This window comes from Zosterops lateralis (genome assembly GCF_965231275.1).
Source record: "Zosterops lateralis genome assembly, chromosome: 1".
Taxonomy (NCBI): Eukaryota; Metazoa; Chordata; class Aves; order Passeriformes; family Zosteropidae; genus Zosterops; species Zosterops lateralis.
Genome location: NC_139762.1, coordinates 87,451,198 through 87,471,000, shown reverse-complemented (window position 1 = coordinate 87,471,000; position 19,803 = coordinate 87,451,198). Strand labels below are relative to the sequence as shown.

Below are 19,803 nucleotides of genomic sequence, written 5' to 3'. Positions count from 1 at the left end.
GCACCATAATTCAAAATTCAGAACAAGCACTGAAGAGATACCTGATCCATGCAGGATTATAAAATCTCCTTGGTTTCATTTCTGCTGGTTTTCTACCTGTGCAATTCAGTTGAACCCTACAGAGCATTTTGTAAAGCCAAGCCACTTCCTCTCAATCCTGGGGCTTAGCACCTTTTGCTGAGAGTAGCTGTTTTCTTGTTTCACAAAGCAGATGGTTTCCATGCAGATGAACTTCTTTGGCATGGCATAACATCAAGGTGAGCATAGGAACACAACTACTTCACTTCCTTGCTACAGAAATCCTTCCTGGATCAGCATAAGAATTCACATTCCTCTTACATTTAAAGTTAGGTATCAGTCAAATCTCTTTATGTAGTCAATAGAGTTGAACATTCCCATCCTGAGGTCTAATATACATGGGAACTACTTGCTTCTTTTCATTATCTGTGAGTGGAACCCAGACAACTGATTTAAACTACATGTCCGGATTTGGAAGATTGACATTAAGTTTACTCAGGGCTGAGGAATTTAATGTCAAACAGGATCAGTTTCCAGTGGTCTGATCTGTGGCCTTCTTAGATTGAGAGAGGTGATTTCAAAGTCCCTCTAGGAAAGATTACATCTAGGTAAAGAAGGCAGTTCTTTTGCCAGCTTGCGTAACTCACTAGACATTTACAAGTAATGGAAATCATCTTTAGAGAGACACTTGACCTCTCTTAGTGGAGCCATGTTTTAATGTTAAATGTCTGTACTAACATGAATTAAATTAGAGAAGTAACATCATTGTACCTGATGGGATCATTAAAAATTACACACAGCAGAGCAATCTTAAATTGAACTCAGATCATTCCTCTCTGTTTTTAGTAAACAGTACAGACCAGAGTTTGACTATTTCATAATACTGTATTGTAATATTGTTATATGGGCAACCACTTATTGTACTTCAGAGTCCTTGTCTTCAGCGTTATGATTAATCCTTTATTCCACAGTCATTTTCTGTAGTAAAATAAATTAGCTCTTGTGAAAGTTGACTTCAAGAGGAGCAGAGTAAAGTTGAGGAAATGGGGAGTTAGAGACATGCACAGCTTCACATCAGACATTCATCAGACAATACAGATTCTGTACTTTGTATTGAAGGAATCAGAAAAAACATCTTCACAATTTGACTTCTGTTTGCAAATTAATGTTTGGGCAATCAAATTTAAGCTTCCTCTTTTCTTGTAATAGGGTAAAAACATATGACTGTGGAGAAAGAATTGCCAGCTGGCTCTCTACATTTCTTGGTCGTCCATGTCGCTTGATAAGACAAAGTTCAGATGTGAAAAGCAAGTCACATCAGAAAAATACAAAAGGTATGTTGTCATTCTTAAAAATATTTGTGATTCCTCATGCAAACACCAGGCTCATAGACTTCACACTGAGTATATAAGTATTATATACCCTGATAAAGGCTGAAAGAGTTATCCAGTATTGATCTAGTTGTTATGTTTATACCCAAACTAATTTTTGCTAACCTTCTACTTGTTAAATTTGGTGAAAATAGACAAATGCACCAGTATGCAGGGGGAAGTTATCATCATGACCCTGATTTTGTCTGGAAACTCAAAGACCATTTGAAAAAATGATCGTAAAAATTTAAGAATCAATTTATTCAGAGATTGAATTTCATTATAAAAATAATTGAAAGAGCACTGAAATTGAAAGAGCATTGAAAATGCATAGATATTGCTCTTGTGAACTATTTTACAAATTTGGTAAAATCTCAACTGCATCTCAGTTTCTAACTGCATCATATCATTATCATTTGAAGGTTTGAGGGAATTCTTGGAATATTTCCTTAGTGCCTGGAACCAAATGAATAAACTAGTAATGAGAATGAGTAAGAGATCAGAGGAAAGATGGGGTGAAATTACTAATTTTTATGATCATTTTAGAATCTTGGATTGATTTTTTTTTTTTAGGTCTGTCTTCTGCTACAAACATCTCACTCTCTCTTGTGAATGAAGCACAATACCTCCTGATAAATGTAGCAAGCATTCTGCAGCTGAAAGAACACATTTCTGCAAGGTGAGATGCTTCTGTCTCCAAATGTCTCTCAGTGATCTTGGATTCCAGAATCTTGCCATAAGATGCCAATATAGGTGTTTTATGTAGAAATTTAGAGATAGTTACTTTTCAAAAAATATATATCCCTACTAAACTGCTATAATTACCAATTATTTTATGATTTCTGAAAATTTGGATGAAATGCATGAGCATCATCTGTCTACCAATCATCTTTAGGAAAATTTATATGAACTTTTTGTCAAATGATATTCTGGAAAGATATTATTGAGAACCAGATAGCTTATATTTGTCAGAAGAATAAGGGTAAATAGGTTTTCTCAACATAAATTGTCTGGCAGGTAAAAAAAATAGTCTTACTACTGGGTAAACTATTTCTCTCCCATGAGAATTATTAAGATTTAGATTAAATATGCACAACAGAAATACTTTAAAAGTACTTTCAGGACTGGAATAATTTTATTTCTTAATTTAGTTTGGCTTTACTTATACAAAGATAGAAGATAGAAGCAGCAAATGAAACACTGAGTTAGTCCATAGTTCAAAGATAACAAATCCATTACCAACCAAATTTTCATATTGGCTATAGGAAATTTTTGTTTCTTGATTTAAAAGCTTCAGGATTTAAAACCCCTGACTGAATGAAGCATCGCTAAGACGCTGGAGCTTGAATTGTCTGAGTATTTTCCTTCTTTAGGGGAAAACAGTTGGGCAATTTTAGAATCTCATGGGAAATGTGTATAGAAAAGGTTTGAATCAGTCCATCTCTCAGTGTTTTGACTACCTTTTCTCAGTGACAATTAATGGCTTCTTGTGAGGCATGACTGGCTGGGTTACATCTCCTTGGGAGAGCACTTGCTGCAGACATCCTTTACTCAGGGTAGGATTTTTCCAAGATAATACTCAGTGAGGAATCTTCCAGATATGGGATTTGAGTGCAAAGATGAGGAGTAAGAAGCAGCAAGTGAGACCAAAGGAGAACAAGGATCTTCAGTAAAACATTCAACATCAGATGATACACTGATTTTACACCAAATATCTTCCAACGCAACTAGCCTTGTAATCTCCCTTTCCTCAAGGAAACTCCAGATGTGACCAGAGGTGCAATGGTGACTGAAAAGCATCTTGCTTCCCACTCTGCACTATGGGTTGAAATTGTCCTCCCTTCCATATGATTTGCCATGCAGTGCCTCCTCCAGGTGCTGGAGAAATAAATTCAGATATACAGTATCGTCATTTTCCACCATTACTAAATTATGGTGTATGAGCTTTCCAAATATTGAACTATCCGATGTACTTTCAAGAACTGCACTTACGGGTCTTTATTATATTGGAGGGTTTTTAGAAAGTATTATTTAGCTTCTTGGTATGTGTGTTTGTTTTTGCTTGATGGCAACCTGCTAGATTTTGCAAAATAATTTCAATTTTCAATTAAGTTTTCATAATTTCACTTTGTATCTTCCCTAAGTGAAAACTAGTCTTCCAGCTTGCACTTGGATTTTGAGAGGTGATCTAAAACAGAAACAGCAATTCAATTAAAAATTAGAATGCAGCATACTCTTGGAGAGCTACCTGTACCTGCAGACATTTGTCTCTCTGGTGTTTCCATTACAGGTCATCTCCATGAAAATCCCTATGGCCTGGCCTAATTCTCAAATGTTCTTGTTAGAAATATAACCCTGAGGATATAAATATTAATTTTCAGGTTCGCCTGTTCAATATAGGTAACGCATTCTTCATCACAGAGCCCACTGCTGTGAAAATCCAAACCACCTAGGCTGACTTTGGCACATTGCACTGATTTTCAAAACAGGTCCATGTTGGGATTTGCAGGATGAAGGTACCTGCCACTCCATCCAATGAATGCATGTTTTGTGGGAGGAGAAACAATGGAAATTTACTCAGATATATGTTGCCAAGTCATTATAAGCATTTCTGAGGACTGAGGGAGGTGCAAGAGAGGTGAGGTATTCTGGACATGAGCCCGAGCAGGTTGAAGGCAGAGAGATCAGGGACAGGGGCATTGCAGTCTTTGAGTTCAGCACCAAGGGGTAGATTAGTGGAAGCTTGAGGGTTTTTTTCAGCAGCTGTCTCAGGACACTGTAGGCCCAGCTCTGAGGTTACTGGGTCTTTTGATGCCCCCATCAGTATAGGCGGATGTGGTAGGCACTTACATTTTGCAAAACATTCAAAACTAGAGGCTCCACAGCAGCCAAGCTCCAAGAGCCCACAGCAAAGCTGGGAAGCACAGCAGCATAATTGAACATATTCACAAGTAACTGCTATTTTCCTCCTTTGTTTGTATGAGCACTGGCATAATCTACTCTTCCTGTTGGCTCCCACATCCTGCATTCATTACAAATTGTGTCTCAGCCATGGAATTACCTGTGGGATCTTGAGGGAAAACCTGTAACCTTGCACCTTCCCATCCCACCTTCTACCCCCAGGCTGCTGCAACCCTTGTGAACACTGGGGCTTGGTGGAGCTGGGCTTCTGTGGTTTGACTGAAAGTCTGCACAGGCAGTTTATTCTTCTTCACTTTTGTCTGCTAGAGAAGATCATCCAGACTGTTTTAAATAAAACAAAGCTCTTTTTATTTTACCTAACCGGCCTCCTCTGCCAAGACTGCTTGATGTGAAGTTTTCCATGTACTTTGATTTTGATTGTTTTTTTTCTCTAACTAAAATACATTTTAAACAGTATGTGCTTTTATTTGTTTGTTTGTTTTTGAGTTTTTTTGGGACAGAAATTCCTCTCTTCACCGCTTACCCAGGTTTCTGCCTCTGCTGTAGGATATCATATCCCAAAGTTGTCAGTCTACAGCTTATGGAGTATCAAAAATGGTTCATGTCCTTAACAGCTAATCCAAAAAGAAGCGTTCTTCTCTACTAACAGTGGCAATGAGAGAACTCTCTGGCAAATTTTACAGTGTCTTTTTTTTTTTTTTTTTTTTTTTTTTTTCTGGTACTGTTGACGTTCTCCTTTAGAAGAAGAGTGAAGAATGACAATTCAAAGATGCAGCAAGATTTCTGATATTCTGATATTTGTATGCAGTCTGCTGCTCTTTCCATCTCATATACATTCTCCACACTCACACAAATCTACACTCTGGCAGCTCAAATGCTTGTAAAGAGGGGGAGATGTCACCACACAAAGATTAATTTTTTTAAAACACCTATCGTTTGGTGCAATCTGCTGCCTCCCAAAGGCAAATAATAATAATATGAGGGATATATTCTCTCATAAAATTATTTTACTGGCCTTTTTCACCTTCAGCAACTGCTGATTTTGTCCCTTCTGACACTGCAGCATGTGCAGAATTAAATTTTATTTGCCTTTGGTTCTAGAAGCTTCTCTTTCTACAATATTTACCAAATCAAATGATTACTAACTGAGAAGATCTTTTTATTTGTTACCATTAGCCTTACATATGATAACAAATTGGGAATTTTCTCATATATATGGTTCACAATCACCTGTCTACATGTTTTCATACCTACAGTTCCAGATTACACCTCTGAAGAAGCCACCTAGAGGATTACATATTATAGCTGAGAGGTTACAAATTGAATACCTTGTGCCATTTCCATAGCCTTTGTAACAAAACTTGTCCAGGTTATTCTGGAGAAGCATTTGCTAATCATATGAGCCAGCAGATTCTTACAGCACAAATATCTAGTACAAAATTAGTTAATAATTTTATTTTTTCTTTTGCTCTGTCAATGCTGTGAGACAGATTGAAGGAGCCATTGGAAATAGAGGAATTGATCCGACGTTTCCGTGCCAACATTGTCGTCAGTGCACCAGAGTCCTTTGAAGAGGAAGAGTGGGCTGAGATTTCAATAGGTGCTCTGAAATTCCAGGTGTGACCTTTTCTCTCTTGTCCATGCCCCAATGTATCACAAAGCATTTGGATTCTTGGAGACAAACTAATTTTTGCAAGTCTTTGACTAGAATATTGGCAGCACACTTTGTGCAGGTGAAATTTATGAAGTGTGTAAAAAAAAAAAGTGATGTGTCCTGTGGCAAACATACTTCAATATATTTAAGAGGTTTTCCATATTTCCCTACACGTTTATTGAATTTCATAATTCATAGTGTTTCTTATCTTTATCTATCTGAACTGAATAGTAATCAGGTTTTTTGAGGCAGAGTTTACAGCAGATATTTAGCCAGCACATCAGCAGAGAATACTTGTTGCTGTTAAGCACAGTAGTCCAAATGTAACCTCACATTACTGCAAATCAAGCAACTGATTGCCAAAAGACTGGACATGAATTCAAGTGAACACTCATGGTCTGTTGCCCTCTGTTTTATTCATCATATCTTAGTCTTCACTCAAGGAATGTTTCTAATTCAAGCCTGGTAGGCTGTTTTGGTATGTTGTGCTTCATATCATAGCTAACAACATAATGTCCTTTGTACTGTAAGGAAAATTCTAAAGAGTCAAGCCTTGTTTGTAAATGCATTATTTCAAGAAAAACTCTTAACAAGCAATCTGTAAAAGCTACACCTAAGGGAATGATGCATTGATGTGTATTAAATGTTCTGCTGAATTTGTCTGGCCAAGAGATATGGAACGTGTATCTGAAGATGCTTTGCCTAGGATGTGAAAGTGGCTTATTCATTGTTTTTCTAGAGATTCTAATAAAAGTGTGAATGACAGGAGTACCAAGGTCAAATCTAGAATATGTGATAGGCATCTCTCCTTTTTTTTCTGGTCAGCATGCTGTAAGAAACTTTTTCAGCAAGATGGGAAATATTGCTTATCTGCTCTCTTCTTATGTGTACGTTGATAAGAAAGCTGCAATATGAGTTACAGAAAATTGAGGAAAATTTCCTATAAGTAAGAAATGAGGAACACAAAGGACAAAATCCATGGTGTATAGCTTGTTGGAGGTTGGAGTTACACTGGGGAGTTCAGCTGAGGATCCTGTTGATAAGTTACTGTAAAACTACAAAATAAAAAGCATTCCTATTTCTGGCATTGATATATTTTAGGAATATAAGGCAGAAATAGAAAGGCTTATGCAACTTGCATTGCCTTTTCCCATCTCTGCTAGGTCCTTTTTCAAATACTGAGATAATAACAGTAGAAATTATGTTAATGCTCCTTTATGCCACAAAAATGGCAGAACTGTTGAACAAAGTAAAGCAGAAGAAAAATATTTCCTTCTCCGTCTTGTTGTTCTTTTAATTAAAAAAAAAAAAAAAAAAAAAAAAAAAAAAAAAAAAAAAAAAGCTGTGGAAAATTATTTTCTCAAAGAGCTGATGTTTAGTGTTGATGATTATGCTGAAGAGTTACACAAGCAGTCTAGATGCATCTCAAAAACTTGAAACATCACTTCAGGTCAGCACATAAAATGCTTGAAGTATTCAGTTTAATTATTTGCCCTGTTTGAAATTTATGGCATGTTTTACAAAAGTAGAATGTGTATACTGGGATGCTGTATGATGTAATTTCTGCAATGCACAGCTTTGCTAAAGTTAAGGATGCAGTGTTAAGTGAAAGTGCAATATGTCGTCCTTCTCCATTTTAAAGGTCTAAGAAAAAATTTGTTGCAGGGTTGGTTTGTTTTTGCTTTTTTTTCCCCTAAAACCATATTTTAGTTCAAACAATTAACTTTAAGAACAATTATATATGATGTTAACATCATGTGTAATAGATGATAGAGGATTAATTATTTCTTCTGGTTAGGTAAGCTTGTATATTTAAAGATTTTACATTCTGAGTATCTAGAAGTGCCATGCATCTAAGAAATATATTGTGCATTTCACCTGCACTAAAACAGTACCAAGAAAATCCTCCTTGGGTCAAATCCTGAGGCATTGGCTTAAATTTTTACTCAATTCTTTGGGCAAGCAGCCCTGCTAACCCACAAAAGAAGTGAAGCCATCAGGAAATACAAGTATGTAAATGTCTGGTATTTCTCAGATTCTGTCTCTGAGAAAGTTTTCCTTAAGAAAAGAAAAAAGCAAATTAAAAATTCAGTGAGACTTTTGCAAGTAGACCTACTACATTAGGTGAACAGACTTGACCTTTTACACAATGAAAGCTTGAAAAACCACAGGAAAAGTATGCAAAAGGTATGTATTTAAGATATTATGATGGTCAGAAGCTTGTATTGTTCAATGCAGTACTGCTTTGATAAACAGCCATGAATTTTCTTTAACTAAAATTTCAGGTTGTGGGTCCATGTAGCAGATGTCAAATAATCTGCATTGATCAACAGTCTGGGGAACGAAACAAAGAAATTCTGCAGTCCCTGTCTGCTGCCAGAGGTAGAAAGGTCAGTACATCACTTCAAAATAGCTGTAATGAAAGATGTAGTGACGTTATTGCATGGGTAGTGAAATACCTGCTGAGAGAATATTCACAGTCAAATTGTTACCATTTGGATTTTTCTTGTAAAAAGAGGATGCACTTACAACCCAGATATGGCATGGTTCATTTCTATAAAATGCTCAATACATTTTTTTACTCAAAATGGACTATTAATATAGATTAGTTTTAACTGTGCTTGCTTTTCTTCAGTATATACTTTACAACGTGATTATTTTGGTCTTAAAAACAGAAGCTGATGCACTGATGTCTTTTAGGAAAAGAAATATGCTGAAAATCAAGAAATGTTTGAAATTATACAGTTGGCATGTAAGACTAAACTTTATTCTTAGCCTGAGAAATTAGTTAACAGGAAAAACAGAGCAGATCTGAATATAGTTGAAGTGGAGTATAATTGCTGAGTGACCAGAAAGTGTGAAATACAGGTGTTTATTTGAGGTCCTGCTTTTGAAGGTTGCATTGCTTCTTGGCTCAGATGATGGCTAGACACTTCGGCATCCCAAAAGCTCCACAAATCTCCTCATATGTATTTATTTAGCTGAAAATCCTTATTCAAAATTCATTGCTTCCTGTTGGTTAAGCTTCTGTTGTTAAAGTGTCTCAGGCAGTCGGGGCTCAGGAGCCTTGCCAGTACCCGCCAAACACCAGAGACAGGCACAGCACCAGCGCAGAGCAATAACAAACAGGCTGAAAAATCATTCAACCAGACAATGCACAAACAAGTTACAAATACTGCATTCTATGTTTGGACAAAAAAAACCCCACAACCTAATAAATTGATTCGTTTCAGTGACTCATTAAGCAAACAAAGGGCTTTCTTTTCGTTGGCTGTTATCCTTGGTGAATAGCTCCTCTGGCTCGGTGTCGGAGCCAGCCCAGTGCAGTGAGCCGCGGAGAGGCGCAGGCAGGCCCGGCTGTCGAGGCACAGCTCCCCGCTGACCTGAGGTGACTTAGGCTTGTACAGCAGCCTCTGCTCCAGGTCACCACAGTACATGGGCCTTTGTAAGATGAGCTCCTTGCCACGGTGGGTAGCCCGAGGACAGGGGTCCTTTCTGAGTAATGGTGAGCCACAGCTGCAGCATCTGGGACACTTCAGAGTGTATTTGGGCACTTGGGACACTCCAGAGCATATTTGGGCATTTGGGACAGGGATGCTTCCTGCTGCCACATGTGGTGTTGTATGCAGAGGACTTTTTTGTCCTGGTTTTACTGGATTATAACTTGAAACCTCTGTAGAGAGAAAGCACTCTGTACTCAGCAAGAAAATGGTAACAAAACCTTACTCAGGATGCAGATTCTCAGGAGAGGCGAAGCATCTTCTGCATGTTTCCCACAGCAGATGAGCTCCTCTTTCATTCTGATTAACTCAACAATGAAGAGATATTCTTGATGCACTGCTAGAACCAAGTGGTTTATACAAACAGGACTAAGGCAAAGAGAGCAATGCAGCCTCTGGAGAAGAAGCTGGTGCCTGATAAAAGCCGCACAGCAAGGGGAGGCAAGGCACTGAGGCTGAGCAGTGCGGGGGAGTGCAGTGCTCTCTCTCCCTCAGCTGCGCCAATAGTCACGCTGCAAAGACACAGACATTCAGCCTTTTTTATTTTTTCCCCAGCCTTCAGCACTGCTGGCAGATGGGGTCTTGGGAGCATGCCCTGCTCTGCATAAAGGCAAGTCCTCTGGCTTAGCTGACAATCGAAAGGGAGAATTTGAACTGGTAGCTTTGCCTGGTCTATTCTGAGAAGACCTCTGAATCCATCACTCTTGCAGGTCACCTCTGTGGTGATGGGCACCAGCTGATTATCAGTGAGGAGCACCCAGGAAGGATTATGGCATTTTTAGTGTGCTCAGCAGACCTAACAGAGGACATTAATCCAAACCTTTCACAGTTCACAGTGGGGAGGAAGAACATCAAGTTCATGTGACTGTGTTAAATCGTAGAGCTAATCCTTTGGTGACTCATATCTCTACCATGTGCTTTTCTGCTAAGGAGTCATCTAATAGACTTCATTTTCTTTTTTTTTTTTTTTTTTTTTTTTAATCAGATGCAGATTCAATAAAGGAATTCAGCAGTGTTTGCTCCTACCTGTCAATAATCTAATTCAAACTACCAAAAAAACCACTGTTGCAGAAAAATAAGATTTAAGATAATTTCCCAGGTTTTTGGAAAGCTGCTGTAGCAAGTTGATTGCCAAAACATTAAAGATATTGCACATAGAAAGAGAGCCAGACATCAATATTTACCATTTTATTTTGTTTTTTCCAAGAACACCAACCTGAAAAAATTACACTGAAATTTATCAAACAAGTAGCCCAAATAGCAGCACTGCCAATGAACTTCAATAATGAGCTAAGTAATGTAAGGCTTGTAAGAGGTAGTTCAATATTCATTTCTAAAATCCTGTTTTTCTCCATTCCTCTGAGACTCTGAGAATCTGGTGCTTCAAATTGAAAGATGGAGCCTTTGCATACATAGATTGCAGCCGAAAATCAGAACCAGCTACTGTAACTAGCCACACAAGCAATTTGCATCTTTCCTATTAAATGTAAATCATGGTGCTGAAGCCTTGCCAGCTACTTTTTATGAAACCTTTCATGTCATTGCTTGACATAAAATATAAACACCTCCATAAAGTGAACTTGAACTCTGCTTTCTGAAGAAACACTTATAAAGCATTCCTTCTGTAATTTTTGACTGGAAAGGAAAGATGAGCCCTCCTCGTGTGACAGAGTGCTCTCTGTTACTGCAGGAGATTAGGAAAGACTAGATAACTCCATTAAGCAAATGGCCACATGCTGTTTCACATGCCTCACCACCTGATGCAAAACACACATGGATGGAAAAGGGAGAACACAGAATTCCTGCCTCTCTTTGGTGTTTTGCAGATGCCTTTAGCGCTAATGATAGCGGAAGCCCTGTGGGTAGATTTGCAGCACTGCTATAAGCTGGGACTTGCTGTCAAGGTAGCAAAGGGAATTATTGCATTAGCAGTCTGCCCTGGTCTAAATGTATGGATAGCAGCACATCAAGGGAAATCCAGTGTGTTTGCACATGCCTTCATACACTAAAAGGCTGTTGTTTTTTCCTGGGGGCTGTTGATTCTCCTTTATGTATTTCATTGTGCCTTGAGAGAGCTTCTTTTCCTGCAGAATTAGATGCCATGCCTTTGGATTGCTTCCTGAAATGTTAGCAAAGATAGCAAATGACCTCTCATATTTGATGTGACATTATCATAATTTTCATAGTAATGCAGGGCTTTACACCATGCAATGCTTTTCATTCAAATATCTGGAACATATGAGAACAGTGATTGTTGTAATTAATAAGCCTCCGAAATAATATAGTTCTCTTTTCTCATTGTTGGCTGAACTGGAAAATGCTTTTATTTAAGGTGGAGCAAAGGTATATCAGTTCTTAAGGAAACATTCTACAGTCCAGATATTTTCAACAGAACAATATGTAGTTTTATTGACACCAGCTTAAAAATATCCCTTTTTCCAATATGAAAATTTGGAGTGAGTACTCCAAAATAATGAGTACTCTCTTATTTTGTAAGGCTTTAGGTTCTAGTAAATTTAAAGCCACTAAAACATTATTACATTAAAAAAATCAATTTTAATAATTGCATCTCCCAAATCTTTGGATGAGAGGGAGGTTACGTTATTTATGAATAAACTATCAGACCTGGACAGGTAAATTTATCTGCTGGGATATGGCAGCTGAGAGCTACATCTGCAGGCAAAATCCAGAACTCATCCATCCAAAGCTAAGTATTAGCATGCAGTATGATTTATGTGCTTGTTAAATGTTCTAGCAGGGTATTTCTCTACCAGGTTCTAGTCTGTGTTAACTGATTCTTAAGGAGCTGTAGCTCGAAAGCACCTCACCTCAGGCCTTTGGCAGATGTAGTCCCTTGGGTTTCTGTCTTACAAAAGGGGATAGTGCACACAGGGTATTTCTCTGTCAGTGAATTTCTGAGCAGAATATATTGCTGTTGATCCAGTAAATGAACTTGAAACAACATGCAAGAATGATGGCATTTCATAGCTCCTCCTTTAAGTGAGTGTGATGACTATCATATGATTCACTGTTGGCAAGAATATGTATGTTCTCTCTGTTTCTCCCAGTGAAGTGGTCTGCTTTTTCCTAATCAAGAAGCTTTAATTTTTTTCCCTGTAACATTTTACAGTCGTGGGAAGACTTTCTACTGCCAGATAAAGCCACAGAGCTCACAGTCTTGCACTCCCTGCCCAGTTCTTGGTGCCTTCTGGGAAGATTATATGCAGAATAAAATGCCCTTGAAGTCAGAAAAAGGTAGCAGCAGCAGGCAGAGATTATGCAGTTCTCTGTAGTAACTCTGCAGGCTGTAATCTCTGTGTCCAAAAGCCTCATTTTTCATCAGAAATGTGAGAAGGGCTAAATTCTACATTTTGTCTTTCTCTTGAAACAGAGCTGAAGTGGCAGATGTAGCTTTTTGTGGTTGCTTGGCAGGGGGGTGTGTGTAATTGCTATTATCAGTACTTGCTGGGTCATTATTTGTAATTATTGAAAAAACAGGGAAATTTCCTTAAAAGATGTTAAATCCACTTCTGGCAACCACGGGCTAGATTTTGAGTTTAAGAACATTCACCAGAAAGAAAAAAAAAAAAAAAAAAAAAAAAAAAAAAAAAAAAAAAAAAAAAAGAGGTTGGCAATTCCAAACAGGCATTATTACTAAAATATGTATATCAGTATATCACCACCTTGGAAACTCCTTAGGCATTACTCACTGAAAAAACACTGAGACTTTAGCTGCCCAATCAGAGAAGAAAAATACTAAGGACCAGTATTAAAACAGTATTTGAGAAGTCCTGAAGACAAAATGCATTCAGACATGCATTTTCTTAAGTAATTATGAATGCTTTAAGATGCATTGAAAAAAAACTGCTAAATTATTTTCAATAACAAAAACTGGTAAATTAAGTTCTTCACAGTGAACAATCTGCCCAGATTTATTTTAGTCTCATTTTAAGATAGATCAAGATGACAATACAGTAAATATAAATATCTTCTCATGCATCACATAAGCTCATTTACATGGATGAGTTATAAAATTCCTCCCTGTGTGAAATGTGGTGTAGCATGAACTAGTATTAATTTTACAACATTTGTTTTATAATTGCCTGATTTCTTTTAAGAAATTATATCATGGCAACTGTCGTTTTTGTGCTAGGGTATAGGAGGTGAATACAGCTCATTAACCACAAGGCTGAAAAATATATCATTTATGCCAATAGAGAAACTTGTTAACAAATGAGAAAAAAGCAAAAATGGAAAAATAAGACTATATACTTTAATTTTTTTAAATTAAACATTTGCTAACACCATTACAGCATCACGGTTGATCCAACAGTCACTGTGCTGGAGGGCTGGGATCTTAACAGTGCTGCAGTCATTCCTCAGCATTAGCTTTAGAACACTGACCACAGGGATGTACCCTGTGTCCACCATCATAGCCACTGGTACCCAGAAAGTGCCAGCAGTAGGATAAGCCTGATGGGTCCTGCCCTCTACATGTCACATGCCAGTGAGATGAAGGAATAGCAGAGGTAGTCAAAAATACCTAAGCTCAGGGCCCGTTTTTCTCATTGATGTTTAGGATTGCAAATGAAACTGAAAGACTCAAATTCAGGGTCTGATGCCATGTTTGGATAGATCTCTGCTTTACAGCATCTCTCTTACTTGGGAGTAGGTCTCAACCTTACCTCTCATGAATTCTTCACAGACTAAGAGCTGTTCTGTGTTACCTCATTGCTGCATCTTTATATAATTACACAATGCAAGAACAGAAGACAACATACTGCCTTCATACTTAGTCTGTGAAATATGCTCCCTTAATCTTTTTTTTTCTTAATGTCCATCCCTTTTACCTACTTTTTTTTTTTAACCTGCTCTAACTGTAATTCACTCAATTTCAGAATCATTGATCTGAACAATGGCAGTAAATGTAATCAGGAAATAGAAAAGGATAATAGAATTTTGTTTTCAAGTAATTTTGTTTGCTTATTTATTTACTTTACACTTTATAATAACTTGTACATTTTGGCTATAGTCTACAAAGCAAAATACTTTTTTTTGAAACCTGCAAAAAGAGACAAGAAAATTAATATTGGGATCCCAAAGTTCTCAGTTTAAAGACTAAAGACTTTCTGAAGTCTAAAAATCTGTTAACAATTAAACATAGTGTTCTTCAGAGTTCCTTTCCCCCCTACTTTACATGTTTTTTGATTAACTATTATCTAATTCTTTGGAAAATATTATCATGAGATGACAAATCTTTTTCTTGCATATTTCAAAATTCTCCACTTCTGGAAAACAAAACCACACCAGTCTCTTCCTGTGACATTTCCAGATCACACCCACAAATGTAACATTCAACTGCTTGAAATCAAGACCTCACATAAGAATGCAGATACTTACATGAGCTCTTTGGTGCCTGTGAGGTTTGCATGGTCAGTGGGCAAAGTGGAATATTTCATTCTTCTTTTCTTTATTACTCAGTATCCCAAAAACATATTCTAAGTATTTCTAATATTTATGCAGGATGGATTCACAGATAATGACACTTAACAAGTGGGAGCAACAATAAAACAAACTTTCTGAATATTTTCTGTTAAGCATACTAAAATATACATAATAAATGAAGGAAAACTCACAGAGGCTAGGAAGAGTGAAGTTCTGTTAACAAAGTGAATAATTCATGGTAGGAGATGCAAGACTTCCTCGCTGTTGGAACATACCAGTGTTCCCATGCTGCAGAGCCTTTGTCTGTGACAATACATTAACTATTTGTAAACAAGCCAGAGGAGACAATAAATAACACCATAAGATTGTGAGGGTGTGTGAATTACATGTATGACACTATGGAGCTCATGATGAAATACTGTGTTATTTATCCACTTGCTTAAGCTATTCTTCTTGAATAGCATGGCATTAGCTTCTGTTTACCAGTCTATTATAATTAATGAGTTAAGAATGTTTTTAATTACATGGACATGGTACATACCTTCTTATTCTTAAAGCAATATTTTTCTTCTAAGCATATCTGGGTTGTGAGATCCTCTGTAGATTTGATTACTCTAATATGCGTTGCATTTTAATAAATATTCTCTTTTTTTCAGACAAACTTTGGCGTATACCTGATGAACCAGCCCTTCCTCTTATCCTTTTCAGATATTTTATCAGTTGGGTCCCAAGTACTTCCAGTGCTAAAGGAGAATACAGAAATTCAGCCTCCGACATCCAGTGAAGAAAAATGTTCAGGATAGATTCTCTGGTGGAGATGAAATTTTTATGCAACTACAGGGAGAAGTGATAGTCAGTTACTCAAAAAAAAAAAAAAAAAAAAAAAAAAAAAAAAAAAAAAGAAAAAGCTTCCATTCATTTGCTTGTGGTAATTTTCTGTTTTCTGTCAATGTTATCAGATGGCAAAACTGTTGATAATTATAGCACACCTACATGTTTTTGCTTGTGATTAGGTTGCAGCAGCTGTAACTCTATTTTGCACAATTGCTTCAATATGCAACAGGTTTGATCAAGTCTTACTGGTGGGTGACTCCCAAAACAAGCCTAACTTTGTTGTCAGAAAGCCACAAGTCCTTTCAATGAAGGAAAGTAAACACAATAATATACTATTTCCTTCTTCTGCTTTGTCAAAACCCCAATTAGGAGAGAGGATGCAAGACATGCTTTAGAAACAATGTGGGTGGGAAGAGAACAGTGGAAGAGTGGCATGAGAGTAGCAGTGCCTTCAGCTTTTCCAAAAGGAAATTGAAGGTAATGTGTAGACAGTCTGAAAGCAATGGAAAAGAGGAAATTATCAGGAAATCTATGTCTCCCCCTTCAGAAGTAGTGTGTGAGGGTGCCAACAAGGCACAAAGATAATGAGGATTCAGGATGCCATTTGCAAAACACATTCCCTGTATAGGAATTCCATCCATTTGCTCTCAACTTCTTTCTCTTCCATTTGTTACTTTTCCATCTGATTTATTTTGTGTGATGTCTTCCCTGGGATTTTTTATGTAATGGTGTCCCTGCCTATGGCAGGGGAGTTGGAGCTAAATTATCTTTAAGGTTCCTTCCAACCCAAGTCATTCCATGAGTCTATGAGTTCCACACTCTTGTTTCCTTATATATTTATGGAAGCTGGCACTTTGTTTCTAATTAGAGATATTTCAAGTAATACAGTAATTTTCTGTACAAACATTATTTATTCTCAGCAACCTCTAATGGCTACTTAAGGGAACTCTTGAAAGTTTGGATGTTCCTCCATTGTGAACAGGTCAAAGTATACTTTTTCTTAACCTTTGTTCATTACATAATGCCCTTCTTAAATGACTCTTGGAAGCTCCAAAAAAAAAGACTCATGCTTTCTGATTTCTGAGAGCAAATGTCTGAAACCTAAGACTTACTCTGAAATATCTATTATTGTGAGACTTACAAAAAATAAATAAAGGAAGCTGTGGAGCAAAAAGGAAAGTCTATGCAAATCAAGACTGAATACATTGAGGCCAGGTGTTTTATGACCGTCAACATGTGTCCAACTAGCTATGGGATGACTTCATGCTTCCAGGAAGTCCTCCTGGAAGAAAAAATTCTGCTAGATTGGCTGCTCTATTGCCATCTGGGAAGTGAAATTTTGACCCCGCTAAAAGCACCATCAAAACTCTCATACAATATGATATTGATCTTCCTTGGGGCAATTTTGGCTCCAGCTGTGTGAAAATGCTTGTGGCTGAAGCAATCCTTGAGTTGTTTGAGCATATCCCTGGAGGGAGGCAGGCAGCTTTGTGAAAGAGTTGGTCAAACAGTCATTCTGAAAGAGGAGCGACTACCACAGAGCAGCATAGAATGGGAAAAAGGAAGCTCATCACCCAGAGCACAAATCAAAATTCAAAAATGCTCTTTTTTCTTTTTCACTTTCCCTTTTTTTTAATGTATAATGGTTTCTTTTTTCTTTTGTTCTTTTGAAGAACTGGTTTTACTCACTTCATCTGGAACAGTCTCTCAGCACAGCTTTGTAATGGAAATGAGAAGAAACGTTATCTGGTTCTTACAATCTGCTATAAAATACATGGAGAGAGGTTTTTCATATGTATGTAAACTGAGAATGAATTTTGAGAGTTGTACTTTCCACTTCAGAGGCCAAGGTCTGCTTCTTGATGCCTGCTTTGAAAAGCAGGGGGTTTATCTCACTAATAGTCAATTATCTGAGGTTGTAATGAGCAGGCTTTTTTGAAACCTTGAAAAGCAGTTTCCTGATATCTGAATCTCTTAACTGCTTCACTCTTTGCCTTTCTGTTATGCAGAGCATTGCTTTGTTGGGTAGAAAGCCAGCATAGCTCTAGCAGATTTAATATGAAGAGACCTGTTGTATACTGACCTTCCATGATCTCTGGCACTCTGTTCTGTCCTCTTCACCTCACCAGTGTGTCATTTGTTTAAAATGGCACAGAAGTTAGAAAAGGAAATTGAAAGCAACCTCAAAAAGCTCTGTTTCACTCGTTATTGCATTTAGTACAAAATAAGTCACTTTGGTACACAGTGGCTTGACAAATACTGTTTGTGAATATCCATAATACAATGTATGATAACTATGGATGAGAGGATTTGAACTTTAAAAATGTCATGCTTGGTCATTTTGACCTATTATTTACAGTTAATTACACATTCCCTCTGCTGTGGCTTAGTAGTATTAGCTCAAGAATAATTTTGCTATTTTACGGGGGGAAAAGAAAGATTTTCTCTGATGTATGAACATACTCATTAGTATAGTCTGTGCATTTCCCAGAAGGAACATCCTTGTGGTACAGTGGTAGGAAATGTCACAACACTTCAGACTGATAGAAGATAGATAAGGAATCTTTCAGCTAAATAAAGGATAATATTTCCCTTCTAGTAAGTGGAGTGTTCCTGCCAGGACTGATATGTCTTTCCGTCGATGAAGACAAATTCTTCTCAGTGCCAAAACTCTGGAAAATCTTGAGGTACGAAGAGTCACTTTTAAATGGCATGCACTTTGCAGTAAGTTTGCAGAAAGAACATCCCTTCTATAATGTGAAAAAATAATTCAAAGGAAGAAGAAATTTAGCATACTACAACCTAGAAGGACTGCAGATACAAAAGGGACATAAACACTTTGAAACACTATATAAAAAAGTATATGTTCTATAAGGCTTTACTTCTTAAGTTTCCACGTATATAGAAAATAAGATGATTTCATATGAAGGTAGGCTCTTTGATCTAAATACTCCAATTACTCCAAAATTAAATCTTTGGAATAATTGCACAGATGTTTGCCTTATATGGATAATAAATGTACTTAATACAGTATTTCCAGAGTGCTACATGTAGAAAGTCCCCTATATATTTGAAAACCAAATCCTCATTTACTTGCAATGCATTATTCAGATACATTCCATTCTCTGTGAGACATAGCTCCTTCTCAAATCTCAAGGTAAAAATGGTGATTGTTACAAGCTCTAATAATTGCCACGAGGCTGAAATCACAAAAGAGAAATCAGCATTTTTAGGAGAAGTTTCTGAGCTCTGTGTTTTCTGATATGGCTGAGATATTTCAGATTAATTTATGATTTATATACTTTCAGTGGTGTCCTTCAAAGTATAGTAAAAATTTTAGGTTATCTTTCTGTCAAAACTACAGGACTGCATAAAAAATGTGACTATTCTTCATAATTTGTAGAGATTATGCTATGCAAGTCTTCTTTCATCTGGCTTTTAACTTCCTTGGAAATTAAACCAATAAAATATCTATTGTGTTTGATGTGTCTGCTGGTGATGGTTGCATTCCTGACCTTTGGGCTTATAAGGTGCTCAGTTCTGCTTGGAGGCACTGCTGGGCACATGGATATGTAGTTCAGGACTGAAGAGATGTCTCATCACTGCTGGTTTTCACAGGTGAGGTATTCCCTCCTCTATGTGGCCACATGCCAGTCAACTGCACACTCAGGACCTGCACTAAATGAACTCATAATCATTGATTTCCTTTAAAATAGGTAGTCAGTCCTGTTGAATCCATCTCTTGTTATCCAGAGGTTGGAGTGAGATGGTGAGAGAAGAGATGGTTTATTTCCCTCTCCTTTGCCTAGAGGGATCCAACACTGTTTTTCCTCACTGTCTAACCTTCAGCTGGTAGAGGAGACTAAACAGAAGTTGGTGTGTGTAGGAATCTCAGGAAAGGCTTGTCCCTCCCTTCTCATGAGGTTCACATGGAAATGATCTGTGACTCACAGGGCCAGCAAGAGACAGACATGAGCACAGTGAGGCAGTATCCACATATGACTTCGAGCTACTTGTTCATTCATTTTTTGATTCACTGAGTGTGGGAGGGGAAGAAGAG

General features: G+C 37.4%; 1 protein-coding gene across 2 annotated transcripts in view; it reads left to right on the top strand.

Moving 5' to 3' along the window:
* Positions 1-19,199, top strand: part of MOCOS (molybdenum cofactor sulfurase) — a gene marked incomplete at its 5' end in the record, with an annotated part of 209,356 nt that extends 190,157 nt beyond the window's left edge. For both annotated transcript variants that reach the window (XM_083860493.1, XM_083860494.1), the window contains 5 exons: positions 1,228-1,352; positions 1,962-2,067; positions 5,801-5,927; positions 8,250-8,354; positions 15,566-19,199. In XM_083860493.1, the coding sequence (XP_083716619.1) occupies positions 1,228-1,352; positions 1,962-2,067; positions 5,801-5,927; positions 8,250-8,354; positions 15,566-15,712 (610 nt within the window). In that variant the 3' untranslated portion in view covers positions 15,713-19,199. The remainder of the gene's footprint in view (positions 1-1,227; positions 1,353-1,961; positions 2,068-5,800; positions 5,928-8,249; positions 8,355-15,565) is intronic.
* Positions 19,200-19,803: the final 604 nt, after the last annotated feature.